This window comes from Micromys minutus, assembly GCF_963924665.1.
Source record: "Micromys minutus genome assembly, chromosome: 21".
Taxonomy (NCBI): domain Eukaryota; kingdom Metazoa; phylum Chordata; class Mammalia; order Rodentia; family Muridae; genus Micromys; species Micromys minutus.
In genome coordinates, this window is record NC_137956.1 from 8630426 (window position 1) to 8652139 (window position 21714).

The 21714-nt window shown below is 39.9% G+C and overlaps 1 protein-coding gene across 1 annotated transcript in view; it reads left to right on the plus strand.

The window, feature by feature from the left end:
* The window catches only part of MYO5A (myosin VA), a gene marked incomplete at its 5' end in the record, with an annotated part of 144462 nt that overhangs the window by 30450 nt on the left and 92298 nt on the right, over positions 1–21714 (plus strand). Inside the window, 3 exons of the mRNA XM_080934342.1 lie at positions 8732–8842; positions 13145–13316; positions 15157–15301. Coding sequence (XP_080790468.1) covers positions 8732–8842; positions 13145–13316; positions 15157–15301 — 428 coding nt within the window. The remainder of the gene's footprint in view (positions 1–8731; positions 8843–13144; positions 13317–15156; positions 15302–21714) is intronic.

Here is a 21714-nt window from a genome sequence, read left to right on the forward strand (position 1 = left end):
GATGTAGGCAGTTTCTGAGCCTGGAGTCTGGAGTTTAGTTGGAGTTTAGTTGGAAAGGTCTGAGCTAGAGAGAGATTTAACTTGGGCGTTGGTAGGAAATATAAGAACAGCTATATAAGAGCAAAAATAATGTAGTCTAAAGAGCATATTGTCTGTTTTTATCAAGACAGAGTTTTTCTTTATAGTTCTGGCTGTCTTGGAACTTGCTCTGTAGAACAGGCTGGCCTCAAACTCACGGAGATCCACCTGCCTCTGCCTCCTGCGTGCTGAGATTAAAGATATGAGCTGCCACCATCCAGCATATACTGTTAATCAGAGTGGCGAGTGCTTACTACCTGGCTGTATGTCTTAAGTATTGTCATGGAAGACCTGGAACATGCTCTGACTTCAGTAACATTGTGATCCAAGCCTAGGAGTGTCTGTCCTCAGCCCCGGGAACAGACAGCTACTTTTAACACACAGAAGGGAACCATATCCAATGCCTGCCTGTTATTTACAGGTACTATTTCAAGTATCTTAAGCACATTCCTTAAAATTCAACATATAGAATATTTTATTTAAAACACTTAAAAATTACCCATGATTTCTTTCATTTCTCATTCTTTTATATGATGTGAGCCTAAATGGAGCGTGACACCTCTGCATTGAGACATACACATACGTAACATGACCTGCATTTTATACCTTGCTTTAAGTTGCCATCCAAGTGTAAAATGATAGGAAGATGTGAGTTCTTTTTTAATGGGGTGGGTTTGTTCATTGAGATTTTCCCTGCTGTGTCTTAAGTATTGTGAAGCCTGGGCTTAGAAGTGATTTTGTTGTCTGTGGAGTGACTTTTGGACTAACTCTGGCTTTTTTGTTGAACAAGGGATTTAATAACAGTCATGAGGCACTGTGTAAGACTGTAATCCAGTCAGAACCTTGGGATGACGGCACAGTTCTTTAACTCGTGCAGTTCACTTTTACCATTGATTAGTGTACTCATCTAGAACTTTGTAATTGATCTTTAAATACCACCGACTAATGTAGATAGAAAGAATAATTTTTTCTTGGTATGTATAAAATGTTCTTACAAAGTGAGATCTAGTTCCAAAAATAATCTGTACAAGAATATTAAAGATCCCCAGTGCCTAAACATATTCATTCCAAACCTTTCTCATCTAATACTAAAATTCTAGAGAAACAAAATCATCCAATTCTTCCTACCTTGATTTTGAAAAACTCCATTAATTTTGTAGTTCTCGGGTTTTTTTTTTAATAAACTTAAAAGAATTACGATTGTAATGCTTATTAGAAGTTGACTTGAATTTTGGGGTGTGTGTGTGAAGATCGGGTCACATGTAGCACAGGCTGACTGGCCACCTCAAACTCACTGTGCAGTGGAGAAGGACCTTACACTTCTGTGCTCTTCCTCCACCAGTGCTCATGTTACTAATGTGCCCCATTTACGGTGCTTTGGATTCAAGCCGGGCTTCCTGCATGTTATACACGTGCTCTGACAAGCTAGCTACATTCTTTGTTAAGATTCAGCTCATATACTGATTTGGGGCAGTAATTTAGATAGAGACACAGATACTTGCCGTATCACCAGGTTCTCCTGCTTGATGGATCTCTGAACTGGGGTTGGTTTAGGGTCAAGACCAGTAGTAGCTGGTTTACTAGGGACCTGAAAGTATCACCCACACAATCAGATTGTTCTACCTCACATTAATCCTGAGAGCCTGACTTACTTTTAAACTATGCATATTTTATTGTACAAGCAAAAATAATTTTAAGAATTATGAACAGTCTTAAATCAACCCTATCATTTTGCTCATTTAGAGAAGTTCATGGATTAGAAATTACTGTCTTGTTAAGTTTTAGTCCTTAACATCAGCTGTCTTCTCACTGGTGCTCTTTCTCCATGACACAGCCTCACCCTGAGGTCCTAGCCAGTCAGCACTGCAGGAAGATGTAAGGCGGATAGGTGTGGTTTTGACACATTGTTTTAGGTGAAATATTCCTAAATTATGCCTGGGCACATGGATCACATTAGTGACTATTTCAGTTATGATGCTAGTAAGAATAATTTGGGAAGAAGAAATTGATCTTCATTTTTAACAAGAGGTACACCTGGAGTGGAAAACTTGTATACTTTTTAGCATAGTCACATTTAAAAATCATTTTTTAACTACATTTAAGTTCTGTCTCAGTATGTGTTAAAATGGGTTGATAATGGGGTTATTGTAATGATTTGGGTAAAGCTATCCATGTAAAATCCCAGAGCACACAGAAAATGCTCAGTAAGTATAGCTTCATTCCTTGGCAGATTGGTGGTCAGTTTTGTTAGAGTTGGCTGTTGCTATTTAGCTCATCATCATTTGTACCCAGGTGTGACAGGGACATGACCAGAGTTCATGAAAGTTACTAAGCGCAGGCCTCATGTAAAGTTCCAGAGAGACAGGTGAAAAAGACACACTTCTTTTCAAGGAGCTCGGTCTCTAGATTGGGATAAGTCATCAAGTAGTGGAATAAGACGCTGAGCTGAAGGCTGTATGAGATACAAGAGACATTGAGAATGAAGTGCTGAGACAGGTAAGGAAAGGCATTGAGGAAGGATAAATGGTGTTCCACTGACTGGAAATAGAGGAACAGTGATCCGAATGGAGGAAGGAGCTGAAGCAAAGACACAGACACGTGACCCAGCATGGCCCTTCAGGCTACAGCAAACCCTGACTCTGACAGGACTGGACAACAGTGGAGTGAAACAGGAAGGGGGGTGCTGAAGACGCTATTCTGTTGAGGGATTGCCTAGTTTTTTATTAACATTTCCCCTTTACTTTGGAAAGCCCATTGTGTACATTTTAAAAGCTCCTGAATGTTTCATCTCAGACATTCCTTAGTTATGAGGAGTCATATAGAATGTCACTGATTTGTCAGGTTCAGAGGAGTGGGCACTGGTGATGATTTCTGTCTTCAGCTTATGGCTCAGAGGGACACACACACACCAGATTTTTAAAATGGTACAAAATCATTTTGCAAATATTCACAATGGATGAATGCACCAATGCAAATCAGATGCTGGTGATTTAATGTGGGATTAGGAAGATGCTCACCTACTATGTGATTTGAATAGCACATGAAAGAATTAGGGGAAAGAGAAGATCATGTGGGTCAGGTTTGTTGGGTTTCAGGGATTGGCTGGTTCTCGCTAATGCTGTTGGTTTTGTTCCCGAATGTCTGAGGCATCAGAAACACAGCTGCTTTTGGTGTTCCTACTTCAGGCTTCCTTGACTGAGAAAATGCAAGTTAGCACAACTTCAGTGAGTCATTTTACCTAATCAAGGATCTCTTCAGTATTGTCATTGTGGCAGGAAATGAGATGATTGGTGCTTCCTTATTAAGCAGGGAGAGAGATGTAGTTGCCTAGAAGGTACAAGGGTTGTGCTGCATAAGGTAGCTGGGTCTGGTGTCCCTCTCTAGGTATACTGGAGCAAGCATGTCCCTGGAACCTGCCTTCCCAGTGCACTTGTGTTAGACTGTCAGAATTACCTCATCACTGCTCGGCAGGCCAATTAAGTTGCATTGTGAAAATCACAGCTAACTTTTATTTTCCTTGCAGGTGTATTATGCAACTTAAGTCTGTGCTAATATTTTTTTTCAGATTTTGTGAATTACAAAGTTTAGCCTATCATTTTATCCCTAATCTCATTTATTACTTCAATCTTAGTTCTCATATAAGTTCAAGTGAATCCAATTATCACAGTTCTGATGTGTTCATATCTTCTATTTTTGAAATATTTATTTAGTTTACAGCGGTGGGGATTGAACTCAGGGTGTTATGCATGCTAGGCAAGTACTCTTACCACTGAACCAAACCCTCTGTGTCTATATTTGAATTTGACCCATTTTAAGCCTTTTCTCATTCCATCATGTTCTACAGATTTGTGGACTTTTTGTTTTGCTTTATTTATAGTTTGTATCTAAAAATCCCAGGCCCTTGTTTTTCCTCTCCTACCGGTTCCTATCATTGTTTACTTTCTTGCTTACCACATTCTGCATCTCTGTACTCTGAGCACTAACTTATGCCCTATCTCAAACATGCTTTGAGAGAACTGTGAATTAAACCTGTAGCTGCCTTTCCTGCCTCTCATCGCAGCCCTTCTCATCGCAGTCCTTTGATCTTAAATAAAGCCAACATGTGTGTCGTCCATCAACTGGCTTAAGGAACTTGGACAGCCGTCAAGGTATTTGAAGATGACAGTGAAGGAGTAAATACTAATATTGAGGGGTTGATCCACAGCAGGTGTCTGCCCTGTGTCTAATGGCTGCTGGGTTCCCATTAGGATGAAGTTTGGTTCTGATATGGAGAAGAAGCATAAGGAGGCAATAGTAGCACAGGATTCATAGCTGTTTCTTTTTCTCTCTGGATACTTTCTTAAGCTGTAGTAGTAAGGAGAGCGTGTGTGTATAAATATCTTACTTCAGGTGTAGGTGAGCACATTAGCCTCCAGCTGCTGGGCTGAGTGTGTTATACATGCTCTGGGAAGTGCAGCTTTTGACAAGTATGCATTGCAAAGCCCTGTGGATATCTGAGTTCTAACTCGAAGGTACTTCTTTAAAATTTCCTTCTAGTTAGGCAAGGCCAGTCATTCCTCTACAGGCTTGCTTGGTTTGTTTACATTTTCTGTGTTTTCATCGGTTAAGAAGGTATTAGGTCATTCCAAGACTTTGAACATCACATGTGTGTGCATTTTCCCCCCAGAACCAAAAGACCATTTCAGAGAAAATGACATAAATATCAACTTTGTAAAGTAAGAGGTGGAGAATGTAATAAATTCTTTTCTATTGCTGTATTTAAAGCATCACATCCACAGCAACTTATAAAGGGAAAAGTTTAATTGGGTTTCAGAGGGTTAGTTAAGAGTCCATGATGGAGGAGTGAAGGCATGGAAGAAGGTGGCTGGAGCATCCTAACATTACTGCTCACACTACCTTCTACTCCTTCCCCAGGACCAATGCAAGTGCAATGAAAACTACTCATCATATACATATTTATTGTATGTATGAGTACATTTGATGTCTTCAGACACACCAGAAGAGGACATCATATCCCATTACAGATGGTTGTGAGCCACCATGTGGTTGCTGGCAATTGGACATGGGTCCTTTAGAAGAGCAGTAGTGCTCTTAACTGCTGAGCCCTTTCTCCAACACAAGAGCTCATATCTTGGTCCACAAGCATAGTGCAGCAAGAGCACACTGGGAAAGGCACACATCTTTTGAAACCTCAAAGTTCACCCCTAGTGAAACACTTCTTCCAACAAGATCACAACTAACTCTTCCCAAACACTTCCACCAACTGGAAACCAAGTATTAAAACACGAGCCTCTGGGGTACATCCTTGTTCAAACTAGCACAGAACAGTTTCATAGAAGTGCCTTTTGAATTAGTAATTTAAATTATATTTTTCAGTTTATAGATCATGTGCTAGAGAAAAAGTTATGAAACAAATTTCAGTAAAAACATTTGATATGTGACATTAGAAATCACTTCCTGTGGAAATACATTAAGAATTGTACCTGTACTGGTACATTGTTAATATTTTTATTGCATTTTTACAAGGTTTCTGTGTATATAATTCATAAAATGGAGACTTGTTACTGTAATATTTTATAGTTGCCAGAAATAAAGGCCATGGTAGCTAGATCAGAACCTATTAATATAATATATAATATAATATAACATAATATAATATGGTATAATATAGGGCTGGAGAGATGGCTCAACGGTTAAGAGCACTGACTGCTCTTCCAGAGGTCCTGAGTTCAATTTCCAGCAACTACATGGTGTCTCACAACCATCTGTTTGGGATCCAATACCCTCTTCTGGTGTGTCTGAAGACAGTGACAGTGTACTCACATTAAATAAGTAAACAAACAAACAAACAAATGGTATAATATAATTCTAACATTATACTCTTGTCAAAATAAAAATATTTCAGCACTCTTTTGCTAATTGTTCATGTTAAAAGTGTTTATGATTTTTTAAATGATAAAAGAAAAATGAAAGAATTGAATGAGTTTTAATCTATACAGAATATACTGGGGCGTTGTTGTTCCTCCTTTCTTCTTTCCTTCCTTCCTTTCTTTTTAAAGACTTTTAAAACAATTTTATGCTGTTCTCACTAGCCTGAAATTCACTACGTAGCCTAAAATGACATTACACTCCCATCAGTCCGGCCTGCCAAGCTCTTAGGTTCCCGGAGTGTGCACTACACCTAGTTTTTCAAACATCACCAATCACAAGACATAGCTGTTTGGAAAGTTCTGCATTAGGTCATAGCAGTGTCCAAAAAGGAAGGGTTAGAAACTACTCAGTACCAAGGTTAATGTATTGTCTTGTTTGGGGGTGGGAGTGGGGGTGGGCTGAAGTATTTTACTGCCCAGAAGCACTTCCTTTCACTTCTCTGGAGTCTCAAATCTCTGCTTTCAGTCACCCACTACCTTTTAATTCTCTCCCCCCCACCTTTAAATTTATTGCTAAGTCTTTAGCATCCCTCTTGTAGCAGGTAGCATTGTTACAGGTTTGCAGAACTTCTTGTGGCCTGTGCTTAGAATATCATCACGTCACAGCTCCTCCAGAACTAGCTCTGCTTGGTGCACACCTAATTCCAGATGTTATTTTATTTCAAAGTTCAAGTGGATTACACCTGGGTCACTATTAACAATGAAACCCAGGGGCAAGGAGACGGCTGAGTTAGTAAAGTGCTTGTCATGTGAATATGAGGACCTGGATTCAGATCTCTAGCACCTACATTCAAATCTTTAGGACATGCCTGGAATCCTAGCTGGAGAGAGGCAGAGACAAGCAGATAGATCCTTGGAGCTTGATGGTCATTTATTTTTGATGAATTGTTGAGCTCTAGGATCAGCTAGAGACCAAGTCTCACAGCAGAAGATGGAAAGCAATAGAGGGAGATAACTAACATCACCCCTGGATTTACACACTTGCACATATGCACATGTATGTGCACACAAATACAGTTTAAGTCTAGCTGAGAGCATGGTGGTCCATACCTATAGTTCTAGATGCTTGGCTAACTTCAGCAGAGGGATCTCATAAGATCAAGGTCTGCCTGGTCTATTAGCAAGTTAAGGCCATCTTAGATCCTGCTAACAACTTAAAAAGGGTTAGGGCTAAGGCTGTAGCTCAGTCATAGTATTTGCCTAGCATTGGTTCAGTGGCCAGCACTGCCGTCACAAGCAGGCAGGCAGGAGAGAGGGAGAGGAGGAGAGCGAGAACTGATTTGAAGGGATAGTACATGACATGAGAATGTAAGTGTAGAATAGAGACTTAGTCCAGCTAATATCAGTATGTCTCCCAACTAGATCTAGCTTATCCTACTCTATTGATGGGACAAAACATTAGAGCCTCAGACTCATTTAATTTTTTTTTACTGTGTGTGTGTGTGTGTGTGTGTGTGTGTGTGTGTGTGTGTGTACACATATGTATATCGGTGGTCAGAGGAAACTCACACCAAGTGGAAGTCAAGGCAACTTTCAGGAATCATTTCTTTCATTCTACCATGTGTGTTCCAGGGATTGAACTCAAGTCTTTTGGCTTAATGATAAGCACCTTACCTATGACATCATTTTGCCGGCCCTGTATTCAGCTTAAAGGGAGGAGCATCCAAACAGACACTGAATGTGGCTTTCCTGTGGTGTTAGTAAGATTCATGCATATCATTATATTTTTTACTTTTCCTCAAAACTCCCCATCTGGCTTAGACCCAGAGAACTAGTTGAGATAATAGTTTTAGGACTTTGTATTCCTTGTATTCTCTTGGTATTGAGGCTACTTGAGCCAAATGTATTGTTAGTCAAATACCATTTTCCATTAATCTTCATAAAATAATGTGTTCAGAAATTTAAATAACAATTTTCTTCAGCTTTTAAAATTACCAACAAAAGGGTTTTGAAAGAAAATTTTAGAAGTGTAGTTTATAAATCATCTGCGGCATTTGCCTACTAGCTCAGTTCTCACCTCCCCACCAGGATGTTTCCTGGAGGCTGTCTGAGAGGTCACCAAGTCTTTGCAGATGATGAAACCACATGAAAGATTGCAGTTGCAAATGCAATCATAAAGAGATGGCTCTGCTGTCGAATTACCGCCTGAGAGCTTTGAAAATAGATGTAATATGTAAATTTTTACCCCAAACTACATTTACTATATAAAGCAAAGTCAGGTTTTAATTTTAGTTATTTTTTTCAGAGCATATATTTATGTAATTTGGAAATGGTAGTGGTACTGGGGCTAACCTACTTTTCTATTCTAATTTTAAAAGTTCAGTGTCTTGCAGGCATGGTGTATACCTGTAATCACAATCCTCTGGAGGCTAAGCAGGACTGTGAGGTCAAGGCCACCCTGGACTAAGCAATAAGATGCCGTCTCAAACAAACAAAAAGAACATTGCTCACAGCCCAGAGTCCTTTGTGCTATAGTTGCTGCTCTTGTTTCTGCTGCGTTGTTTTGTTACAGATCCCAGGCTGGCCACTTGCCCATTCACCGTGCAGCAGCTGAGATTGACCTTTCCCTCCAGTGCTGGGAGAATAGACAAGCCTGCTAGGCCTGGTTTACGATGGCTGCTTAGTAAATTAATTATAAGTAAAGTTATGATATGGTATGTTTTATATATGATTTTTAAGTGTTTGATTTGCTAGCTTAAACTTCTTTGCTTTTTGTCTTCTAGTTCGCCAGAGTTTGGATACCTGACCCCGAGGAAGTATGGAAATCGGCAGAGCTGCTCAAGGACTACAAGCCTGGGGATAAAGTGCTCCTGCTTCACCTTGAGGACGGGACGGTGAGCACTCGCCTTCATTTCTTGGATTCAACCTCAAGTGAAGGAGAGTGAAACAGAATTTTACTATAATTTGCTTAATGTCAATTATAACATAAATTTTGAGTTAAGTTAATACTGTTTGTACTATTTTGATAAAAATAGTATCTTTTGTCTCCTACAGAAAGGCTCATAAGAACAGTATGTGTTTAAAAAACAATCATGTTGCCGTATACATTTATTATGATTATGAGATTTGCCTTAATACCTAATTCGAACACTAAAGATGTGGCTGTGTGTTCATGTTTCATGTTCAGGACAGTGTTGTACTTATCTCGTGTGAACTAAGTACCAGTCTAAGGTTTGACATTTTGCTGAAACTTAGTTATTTGAAAAATATTTACTAAGAAGCTAATGCATATGAAGTATCTTGCTAGTCAGCAGAAAGGCTTCCCTCCAGCTCTGTCTCTGGCTGCATTCTGCATGAGTGAACTCACCTTTGTCCTGTGGCTTTCAACCTGTCCAATGTATTGGGCAGGGCTTGCCACACTTTTTCCTAAGCAAAACGTTGTAACATTAATTTTCTTTGAAGAACTTATAGTCCCAGTGTTGAGGGCTCAGCCCTAAATGGCACATCTCGATTACCCTCTCTAAGGCCCAAAGGACATTGCAGAAGAGGACCCAGAAAGAACACAAGAGCTGGTGGATGTAGGGCTGCTCTGAAGTGCTGCTTTCTTGACATGACACAGTCACTGCACCTTGACCTCATAGGCTGCCTTCACAGGACTAGGTGGCCCATAAACATTTCAGCATGGATGGAGAAGGGGTTATAAAGCCCACCCCTCCCTGAAGAGCTACAGAGAGTAAATGGTTGCTGGGGATGGGGAGCCATAGTCTTCAGCAGTAGCCACTACTAAGTTGCTCTGCCTTGAGGAGATAATCCTCAACCCATGCTCATGAGGCAACCCTAATTACATGCAGAGGGATGCCCTCCCAAAGACAAGAAAGTAGGAGGGGCTTCTTGGGAAGAAGGAAGGATTTAGTGGAAGAGGGAGGGAATAAGAGACAGGAATCAGGGGAATATGATCAAATTATGTTTGTGTGTATAATTATGAAAAAAACGAAGATTTAAAATAACTTTCGGTCTAAGCCAGATAAGATGTCTCACTCCTAGCATGTGTGATCTGGAACAGGTAGATACCAAGTTTCAGGTAAAAAGCAGAACAAGGGCTGGTGAGATGGCTCAGCACAGAAGATGTTTGCCACAAAACCTGAAGTCCTGAGTTCGGTCCTTAGAATCTATATGGTAGAAGGAGAAAACTGATTCCTGAAAATTGTCCTCTGGCCTCCACCTGTATCCTATGGCATGAGCATGTGCTGCCGCCACCCCCACCATACGTAAATTAATTAATTAAAAAATGTAAAACAAAACAAGAAAAACATTGTAACCTGACCAGGGGAACTGGATTTAAATACACATAATTTTAAATAATCAGGAAATAGAGTAGGGCAGCTGCAGGATTTTCAAGATTTCTACCCTGATGTGCTTTCCTATTGCTGTCATGAGCTCTATGACTGACAATGACCTGGGGAGAACAGGCACTATTTCAGCTTACAGCTTACATTGCAGTTTCGAGGGAAGCCAAGGTAGGAAGGCAAGGCAGGGACTTGGAGATAAGAACTAAGCAGAGAGCACCAAGGACTGCTGCCTACTGTTTTGCTCTGGGAGACAGCGTTGCTGCCGAGAACAACCCATTAAGCTCCCCTTACAGCATTCAGTCACTTTCTAGTACAAAGTTCCAAAGTTCTCCATATTCCTCCAAAAACCCCACATGGTCAGGTTCTTTACAGTGACAACTTGCTTTTTTGGTATCAACTTCTGTATTAATTGCTTTTCTGTTGCTGTAACAAAATACCATAAGCTCAGAATGTTAAACTAAAGAATTAACACACCCAGCATTTATAATTCATCTGCTTCATATTAAGTACTGTGATTGACCTGTTGAGCTTTGTTTTCTTTTTAAAAAGAATTTGTTATTTTAAATAATTAATTTTTATTTTGTGTACATTGATGTTTTGCCTGTGTTTATGTTTGTGTGAGGATGTCAGATCCTGAAGATACAGACTGTTGTGAGTTGCCATGAAAATTGAACCAGAGTCCTCATAACCACTGAGCAATCTCTTCTGCCCTGGGCTATATATTTTTTAATGTCAGTTCACAGCTTTATGACAGCTTTATGGGTTGGTAGGCGATACTGCTTACCACATAAAAAAACCAACGTTCAGAGGCATCAGATAGATTTTCCTGAAATCAATGTAATTAACAAAAGCCAGCCTGATGCAGTCACACACACTGCAATCCCAGCACTTGGGACTTAGAGTGGAGAATCAAGAACTTAAGTTATTTTGAACTATTTATCCTGGGATACATGAAATTCTATGTTTAAAAAAGAAGAGGAGGAGAAGGAGGAAGAAGAGAAGCAAGAGGATCAATTCTAAGAATAGGATATAGATGAGAAAAATTGACAGTCTACCTTTATCCAACCAATTTCCTTTTTAGGAAATAAAGGATTTTAGGTCCTAGAATAAAATTTAAAAATCATGGTCTTTGCTGTATTAGAAGTGTCATTTACTTGGCTAGCCATTTCAGAGGAGCAGATTGTGGGTATTCTAAGAGAAAACTCTCATAAGTAATTCTTAGAGGACCCTTGCCTTATTACTGTTTTCTCTAGTGTCCCATTTCCATATTCTCCCCACACTGACCACATAACTGCCCCATCCTCCCATGAAGTCTGAGAAGAACGTTCTGGGATGCCACATGATGAGTTTTCTTATTAATCAAACATGATAATCATGAGCATTTCTAAAGCCTCATGTCCTTCAGGGCTGCTGTCAGTCCATATGTCACTCCGTTTGGAGATAAACAGAAAAGGCAAGTGAGGTTCCTGACCCTAAACATTACATTGTAGGTAGGCAATGTAATGTACTAAGAGGAATTTAAAGCACTCATGTTGCAACAGTAAGGAAATAGGTAGTTGTGTATTAAGGACATTATCCCTTGAGAAACAAACAAAGGGAAAAGGCACAAAGTATCCTGCTGCTCCTGTATGGTCATCCATTCATACTTGATTTGAATATTTGACCTCCCAGTACATCTTCAATATTAATAAACTAGCATGTTCTGTTGTGATTGAACTTACCTTTTCCCCTTTCACTTGTCCTATGCTAGTTGTCCTTAATTTATGCTGGAGTGGCAGCTTCCATAATTGGTATTGTCAAAGCCTTCTATATATAAGGTTTTACATGTATAGTACTTCTTAACTGTATCTAGACGTTTCGTGTGCATGCTTGCCATGTGTGTGGAAGTGAGAGGACCACTCCAGGAACTGATTCTTTCCTTTCACTCCATAGGATCAAACTTAGGGCATCCTTTTGGCAACAAAAGCCTTTACCTCTTGAGCCATCACACCAGCCCACATGCTACTTCCCACTGTTTGGGGCCAGTCACCTCACTAAAATCTAATGAAAGTATGAATTTTTGTGTACACAATGTGGCACATGATTTCTTGGGGCCCAAGAAATCTTAGTGATCTTAGAGCATGCGAAACATAGCCTCTTTACAAGTTTACCACAATTTTGAGCTGTTTTCAATATACCATCTTAGAAATTATTGCTTTAATTTAAATAATATACACAAACTACATAGGAGTTAAGGTGCCAGTATTGGGGGGAGGGTTGTTGTCGAACCTAGGCTTTTCTGATTCTAGATCTAAGTTCTTAACCCGTATTATACTGTCTGTCACTTCCCATACATAAAATGAAGGGGGGGGGGGGTGAGAACTCATCTAATGGCTAAAGTTTCCTGGGTAAAAATCTATAGGCTCTGACTTTTTCAACTACAATAACAAAACTTATCTACATTGGGGCTAGAGAGATGGCTCAGTGATGAAGAGTGTGTATTGCTCTTCCAGAGGCTCAGAGATTGGTTCCCTGCATCTGCATTTTACAGCTCATGCCTGTAATCCCAAGTCCAAGGAATCTAATGTCCTCTTAGACAATTTCATCTTGTACCCCCCCCACAGCACACATATGCATACACATGATTATATATGAAAACAACATCTTATTTATGCAGATTTATTCTGATGAAAAAGAAGCCATTCTTTCTTGTTTGCCATTTTTACCAGTTTTTTTGATAATGGAAAAATAATAGGAAACAAATACATTTTAAAGCCAAGAGTCAAATCAGAAATAGGAAATAATCAAGTGCATAGGTCTGTTTCGTATTTGTCATTACTGACACAGATGTTGCATCTCTGTCCTCAGGATTTGGAATACCGTCTAGATCCAAAGACCAAGGAGCTCCCTCACTTACGGAATCCTGATATACTTGTTGGAGAAAATGACCTCACAGCCCTCAGCTATCTTCATGAGCCTGCTGTGCTACATAATCTCCGAGTTCGCTTTATCGATTCCAAACTTATTTATACATATTGTGGTAAGTGCTTTGCTGATAAGCTGTAAGCTTTCTTTTGATGGTGTAGTGACTGAATGCACACAGGGAAAGCCAGCTGTGATTGAATTTCTCATATATGCAAAGTACCTTCTAAGTTATAAGAAAGATTTACCACTATTCATTAGCTGGTTACATTTCTTGCTAAATACAAATCATTTGTGAAATTTGCCCAACATTTAAAGCACAGGTCCATCTTTGGGACACTCCCTTCCAGGTCATTTCAGATTTAGTGCTGAAGTTGCTAATTCTTTTTATTCTGTAAAAATCTGCTCTATGAAGAGTAGATGTCCAAGGCTGGCATTTGGTGCAGGTTCAAGGTTAGTGCTGCCTTTCCTCTCACTGACTTAGACACCCAGGACTGATACCTCATGTTGTCTGTCTCCCTCCTGCAGCGTGAGCTGCCAACAGACCGGTTCCTGGAGCCTGGGAGAATGGCTGTGGACGTCTCCCAGCCCCATCTGTCTTTGTTTTTCTCTGTTCTATTTTGTTCTTACTGATTTCCTCCCACCTCTCTGGCTCCTTTCCCCTCGTGATCCTCTCTCTCCTAATCATGACTGTCCTGAGGTCCAGGTCTGGATGTTCATTCATTCCCATAGCTTGCTGGTCTATTGTGTTTGTCATGTCTTCACTGTGGTCTGTTGAAACAGATACACTTTTCCTTTCAGAATTTATAGCCAACGTATCTATCCGTCTTGATAACATTTCTTTCCCTTATTATTTAAATGTTTTTCTTATTTTCTCAATTTATACTTTTAGACTTATTTTATGTGTATAAGTATTTGGCTGCATGTATGTGTTGACACCACATGCGTAGTGTGCCAGGTGTCTGTGAGGTCAGATGGTTATGGGTGACCATGTGATGCTGGGAACCAGACTGTGGTCTTCTGCAAGAGCAGTGCTCTTAATCACTGAGCCATCCTAGCATACCCTCAGTTTGTTTGTTTGTTTATTATTTTGCACATGTCATATTTTCTATGATTTTTTTTTTCTTTTGAGACCAGTGTCTCATGTAGTCCAGACTGTTTGGGGACTCATTATGTAGCTGAGAATGACCTTGAACTTCTAATCTTCCATCTGTCTCCACTTTCTTTGACAATATTCTTCAAAAGCATGTATTTTGTAATGTGGCACAATGCTTAGGTATAATCACAATGATTTTAGTATGTATCTTGTTTGTTTCTGTTTTCTGTATGACTAGCAGTGTGATATCTTTCTAAAAGAAAATCCTTCAGATGCATCTCTGATTATTTCATTGGATAAATCTTTAGAAATGAGCTTTTGAATTTTTTATTTTTATTGGTGTGTATATATTTGTTTTTATTGGGGAGGTATTTATACATGCCTGTAGGTACTCACAAATTCTAGAAGATGGTCTGGTTCCTAGGAGTTGTAGTTGCAGGCGGTTGTGAGCTGCCCGATATGGGTGCTGGGAACTGAATTCACATTCCCTGCGAGATCAGCAGGTGCTCCTTAACCCTGAGCTGTCTCTTCAACCCAATTTTTTTTTTTACTAAATATGAAAATATTTAAATTATATAAAACATAGTTTCTTTTTTACCACATGGAGATCAAACCCAGAGCTTCACAAGTGCTCTGCTTTTGAGCTCTATCCCTGTCTAAGTGACATTATTTTAAACAGTCTAGTTCAGATTAGTTAGGACTATGTACAATAATTTAGAATACCTAAGACTGGTATATTTAGATCCTTGAGCAGTTGATTAGTTTAATGTGAACTAAGGTTTTGTGCTGCCTACTTTACCAAGCTTAACGTGCCCATAAGGAGATCACTGATTTCATTTTCTTTCTCACCCTCCTCCTCCAGGAATAGTCCTAGTAGCTATAAATCCCTATGAACAGCTGCCTATTTATGGAGAAGATATTATTAATGCCTACAGTGGCCAGAACATGGGTGACATGGACCCTCACATCTTTGCGGTAGCTGAAGAGGCTTACAAGCAGATGGCAAGGTTGGTAGGAACTTGTATTGTCATTTCATGGCTCTTGTTAGATAAGATGATTTATTCTTTGCTGTGTCATGGATAATTTAAAGAGAATAAGAACTTGTAAACAATTACAAGTATCTTTGACCAATTGGTCTCGAACTGTCTGGACTATTCGATTAAGTATTAAAATCTCACATTTATAAATGGATCATATAGTTTGTTTTAAAATTGCCCTTGGAATCTCATCATGCTCTTGTGACTAAGCAAGCACAGGCATTGTGCTTATAGGTGAGAGAGCCACAGTCTAGTTGTACTGTAATAAGTGACTTTCCTAATGTCACTCAGCAAAGTAACAGACAAACTACAGGAACTATGAGCTGGGAAAGTAGCCTGTGACAGCAATTAAAAATATGAGACAGGACATCAGTTCTGTGGCAAACCTGCAGAGTGTGTGTCCTGTCACTACGGAGCCTAACAGGGCAGAGAACGGGAAATGAAGCACTTTCAGATACACGTACACTCTGAATAAAAGGTGACATCATGTACTGTGAAAAGGTGAGCGCACTGGAAATAAACTAGTTTCTTAAGCCAGCAGGGAGGAACTTGGCATAATCCGGTGTGGGGAAGCCTCAAAACAGCTTATGACAGAAGGAGACTGATGCTATGGGGGCTTTTATTTCCTCTTTTGCAACCAGTGTACATTTCTGGTCCAGAGGGTGGTAGAATTTTATAATTACTTCAATGAAAGAACTTATAGAAGTCATTATACCCTTTTAATAGTAGTAGTGCCTATAATGAGAGCCAGAGCGAGCCGTGTGCTATCTCCCCACAAGGTATTGAATAGCTACTTTTGATTTATTAACAAAATTTATCTTCACAATGTTCGCAGTTTGTGTTTTATAAACTTTATTGCAGTTGGAAAAACTGAGGCTTAGAGAAGTTCTATAATTTTGCTAAGTTTCATCAATAGGAAGATCATCTTTCAAATTGAGATAGTTGACAGTAAAATATTAGTATATTAAGTATAAAATGACAGTGAATCAGCAGTATATAATATGCTATATTATGCCTAGTATTACTATAAAACAGTAAAGAATATCCAAATTTTAAAGCTTAATGTTTAGAAAATCCCATCTGTCAATACATTTTTCTCTGAGTTGAACAGGATCTACCAGTGCTTGAGTTTTCTGGTTTCAGAGCATTGTAGTGCAATGCTGGCCCCACTCGGCACAGCCGCAACCCACTAGTCAGTGGGGCTGCCAGACTCTAAAACTGATCTCTGAAAAATTGTATAATGCTTAAAGAATTTTATAATTCTCAGAAAATACTTTCTTTGGCTCAGGGAATCAAAGCAAGCCCTTGCGTGTGGTAAGCACAGTCTATGCCTCAGTACTCCTCTTAAATCTGAAAGCGTGGGCTTTCATCATTGTTGTGGCAACCCTCAAATGTCAGGAGATTCAGCTGGCTTCCTGGCACTCTCCTTATCCCACATGATAGCCCCGTGAGGCAGGCAGTGTCATTTCTTAACTGAAGGTTGTTAGATTTAATTTTCCCCTTTGCCTAGTTTCCTTTTGTAGATAGTGTGAAACATGTGTCAGTTAGTTAGAATGTTTATCACGTATTAATAAGTCTGCACCTACAACATCTGCTACAGTCACCAAGCAGAGTGTGTCTTTGTTGCTTTAGTCAAGAATCTGGGCTGCAGAATCATTTTGGACCCTTTTTACCCTTCCTTAGCAAACATGCTGGCTTTCCCAGGCGTGAGTCTCGGTGTTTCACATTACCACTGATCCTACAGACCCCTTATATTTTTAGGGAGATACAACTTATCATTGACAGAAATTTCATAATCATAATCTAAAAACCAGATACTGTCCTGGACACCATGCAGAGGCAAACTAGACAAAATTCCACCCCACAAACAAATCTTGGTAAATGAAGCTTATGCTTATCACCTATCAATAGGATTATTGATTAAACTGGTAGTGTTGTTATAGCAATATTAGCTTTCCTGATTTTGGCCATTATAAATAGATAAGAACAAAGCTCTACTGAGCAAACATTGTGGAGGTTGTGGAAGTGTACATGTTTACAACCTATACTCAAAATGTTGCAGAAAATACTAGAATGGAGAAATAGAGAAACAGCAAATAGAGAAACAGCTCCTGGATGTGAGCAATCCATAAGCAGGAATTGATTTTACTGTGTGTGTAGCCCCTACACATTTGAAATCCTATCACAGGAACTTTAGGGTAACAAAGCAAAGCAAACAAGTTAAGTGTAGAACTCTGGAGATGAGGTAGGAGGCTATTCAGAGATTTGAATAAGAAAGAGCAATCTAGTTGAAATTATTTGTGAGGATGTTGAGAGGGGAATGGATTTTGGATATAGTTTTAAGATGGAACTAGGAAAGCTGACGTAGGGTAAGAAGGAAGTAGAGTTAGGATGACCACAGGATTTGTTCTGAGAGATAGAAGGTTGGCAGTTTCCTTTTTAGAGATAGAGGTTACAGGAAGAATAGGTTATGTGTATGTGGTGGGACTTATGGGTAAAGAGATGGGCTTACATTTTGATTTATTGACTTAGTTTATGTGCATGAGTATTTTACCTACATATAAGAATGCACATCAAGTTGGTGTAGTACCTAAGGAGGCCAGAAACTAGCCTAGTGGCAAGTGGCTTTGCCTATTGGGCCATCATGATAGCCCAGTTTTAGTTAGAAATGGCTGTGCCTCACCTCTGTTTCAGACCTGCTACTTAGAGAACAGTGCCCTCGTGGAATACTTCTTACATTTAATGGGCCTGTTGACTTCCAGAGGAGAGAAGCCGAATGGAGTTTGGGGTGTTATTCCCTTGTATTCCTTTCTTACATTCTTAATTGTCCTTTCTCATATTAAACCTGACTGATTGTTCTCTCTCCCTCCCTCCCTTCCCCCCCCACCGTGTGTGTGTGTGTGTGTGTGTGTGTGTGTGTGTGTGTGTGTGCGCATACACAGAGGAAAACATGTGGGAGTCAATTCTCCATCACCTGTATCTTGAGTATGGACTTCAGTTTGTCAGGCTTCTTTCCAAGGGAAGCGACTACCTGCTGAGCCATCTCACTGGCTCAATGATTGTTTTCCTTTACCACAATCACAGTATTATTTTCACTAAATCATCAAATTAGTTTATTTTCCTTATAGCCATGTGGTGTAGTATTATCTTAATTTTATGTACTTCTTGTCCTTTGTGAGTCACAGAGCAATGCTCCTAAGTTTTTCTTACAGCTTTGATTTTTTAAAAAGTTAGTACTGTGTCGTCAACCTTGGCATAGTTAAAAAATATTGTGTATACTAATTGCATCTCTCCCAATAGCCATGTAACTTAAAACTCAAGATCTCCATGGATTTCACTTTTATCAACTGTAAGATGGAGTAGCTTCACAGTGGTCTATTTGGACTTCACAATGTTCTGTTAAATGTAATTGTTATCTTTATGTTTGCTTAGATTAATGCATGGGCCTTTTTCCTTTTCCTAGTGAAGGACAGAACATGCATGCTAAGGAGTTACACAGCCAAGGAGCCTACTAGTATAGATCTCCCTGCACCCTGGAGTTAGGGATGTATGCTGTAACAATCCACTCTCTTGGCATACCATTCACCAACCTTAAGCAAACTAACTCTTCTATTGTTTTTGGCAAAGAGGAAAATAGTGTCCTTATTCTTCCAGTCATTAAATTATATTGGCTAATAAGTACAGAAACATTTTGAAAAATATTAGGTAGAATCTGACTCAAGCTCTTTCCTTCATCATTGTGAAGCATCATCTCTGCAGTCTTCTTCCAGCCATTTAGGCGTGTCATCTGGTTTTATTACTTCTGACTTTACTTATTACCAGGCCTTTCTTAGCCATCCGTCCTTCTTTCATTTAGTTATGTGGTTTCTGAATGCGTTAGCATCCTGAGATTCATTGACTAAGTGGAAAATGACTCTTGTGGATGATGAAATCTCTCCTGTTAACAACTGTGACTCAGCTACCATGTGGTGCCAAGTATCCTACTTATTTAGCAGGCTTGGTGTAATGCATGCTACCCTGTAAGGCTGATTGTACAGATGCTTTGTGACTTTTAGTCAGTGTGTCCTAAGTCATGTTTGGTACCATGTATGTGCATGCCCTGTTATAATTTGAATATAAAATGGCCCCAAATGTTTGTGTCTAAATCTTTCTTCCATGCATCAGTTACTTGTATTATTGTACACTTGCTTATGACAAAAGCAGCTTAAGGCAGGAAGAGATTAGTCTGGCTCACAGTTTAAGGTACAGACCTACATGGCAGGGAGTCACAGCTGAAGAAACTCTAGGCAGCCATCTACTTCGCATCAGCAGTCAGGAAACAAGGGGAGGTGAATGCTAATGATCAGCTTGCTTTCTTATTTACTATTTGACTTATTTATTTTACTAATTCACTTCACATCCCACTCACTGTCCCCTCCCAGTTACTTGTCCCATAATATTCTTCTCCCATTTCTCCTCCCTTTCTCCTCTGAGAAGGTGGCGGCCTCCCTGGTATCCCCCACCTGACACATCAAGTCTCTATGAGGCTAGGTGCATCCTTTTCCACTGAGGCAAGGCAAGGCAGCTCATCTAGAAGAGCATATTCCACATACATGCAACAGCTTTTGGGACAGCCCCTGTTCCAGTTGTCTGGGACCCGCATGAAGACTGAGCTGCACATCTGTTACATATGTGTCGGTAGGCCTAAGTCCAGGCCATGAATGTTCTTTAGTTGCTGGTTTGCTCTCTGAGAACACCAAGGGTCTAGGTTAGTTGATTCTGTTGGTCTTCCTGTGGGGTTCCTATCCCCTTAGAGGCTTCAGCCCTTCCCCTTTCTTCCATAAGAATCCCCAAGCTCCATCACTGTTTGGCTGTGAGTGTCTGCATCTGTCTGACCCAGCTGCTGGGTGGAGCCTCTTAGAGGGCAGCCATGTCTGCAAGCATTACAGACCATCATTAATGTCAGAGAATTGGTGCTTGCCCATGGGATTGGTCTCAAGTTAGGTCAGTTATTGGTTGGCCATTTCTTCAGTCTCTGCTCCCTCCCCTGTGCCCGCATTACTTGTAGATAGGATAAATTTGCGGTTGAAAGTTTTATGGGTAAGGGGTTTTTGCCTCTACAGGAGGTGACCTCTTAGGGTTCCATAACCTCAATGTTGTGTCACCGCTGACACCGCCACTGATTCTTGGGAGACCTCCCAGGTCTCTGTCTCTTCCTAGAGATGCTCACATTATTACTATCCCTGTCATTTGCAGGTTTCCATTCATTGTCACGGTCATCTGCCTGTCCATCTTGTCCTTCCCCATACCTGGATCTGTCCATCCCATTTCCCCCCCCCATCTGCTCTCCCACTCAGTTCCCTCCCTCCATATGCCTCCTCTGACTATTATATTCTCCCTTCCAAGTGAGATTGAAGCATCCTTGCTTGTGCCTTCTTTCTTGTTTAGCTTCATTGGGTCTGTAGAGTGTAGCATGGGTATCCTGTACTTTATGGCTAATATTCACTTATAAGTGAGTACATACCATGCATGTCCTTTTGGGTCTGGGTTTCCTCACTCAAGATGATGCTCTCAAGACCTATTTATTTGCCTGAAAATTGTATTATGTCTTTGTTTTTAATAACTGAATAGTATTACATTATGTAAATGAACCACATTTTCTTTATCCATACTTCAGGTGAGGGTCATCTAGGTTGTTTCCAGTTTCTGGTTATTATGAATAAAGTTTCTATGAACATAGTTGAGCAAGTGTCCCTGTGGTATAGTGGGACATTTTTTGGGTATATGCCCAAGAGAGGTATAGCTAGGTCTTGAGGTAAAACTGTTCCCAGTTTTCTGAGAAACTGCCAAATTGACTTCCACAGTGGCTGTACAAGTTTTCACTCCCACCAGCAATAGAGGAGTGTTCCCCTTGCTCTACGTTCTTGCCAGCATGTGTTATCACTTGAGTTTTGATCTTAGCCATTTAGACCAGTATAAGATGAACTCTCAGAGTTGGTTTGGTTTTCATTTCCCTGATCACTAAGGACTTTGAGCATTTCTTTAAGTGCTTCCTGGCCATTCAAGATTCCTCTGTTGAGAATCCTCTGTTTAGTTGTGTGTCCTGGTTTTTTTAATTGGTTATTTTGGTGGTTTGCGTTTAACTTCTTGAGTTCTTTATAGATTTTGGACATTAGCCCTCTGTCAGATGCAGGGTTGTCCTACGGCCATACTACACTGCACATGCCCAATCTTGTCTGATGAGCTCATTTTTCTTGTCTTTAGCCCCTGAACCATACTGTCGTATTTATGGTATTTTCTTAATTAACTAAGTCTAGATATTCCCCACAGACATGGCCAAAGATTCTAAATCTGAACAATTTAATAATCAAATTTAGACACCACAGCTTCACCCATTGTCAATT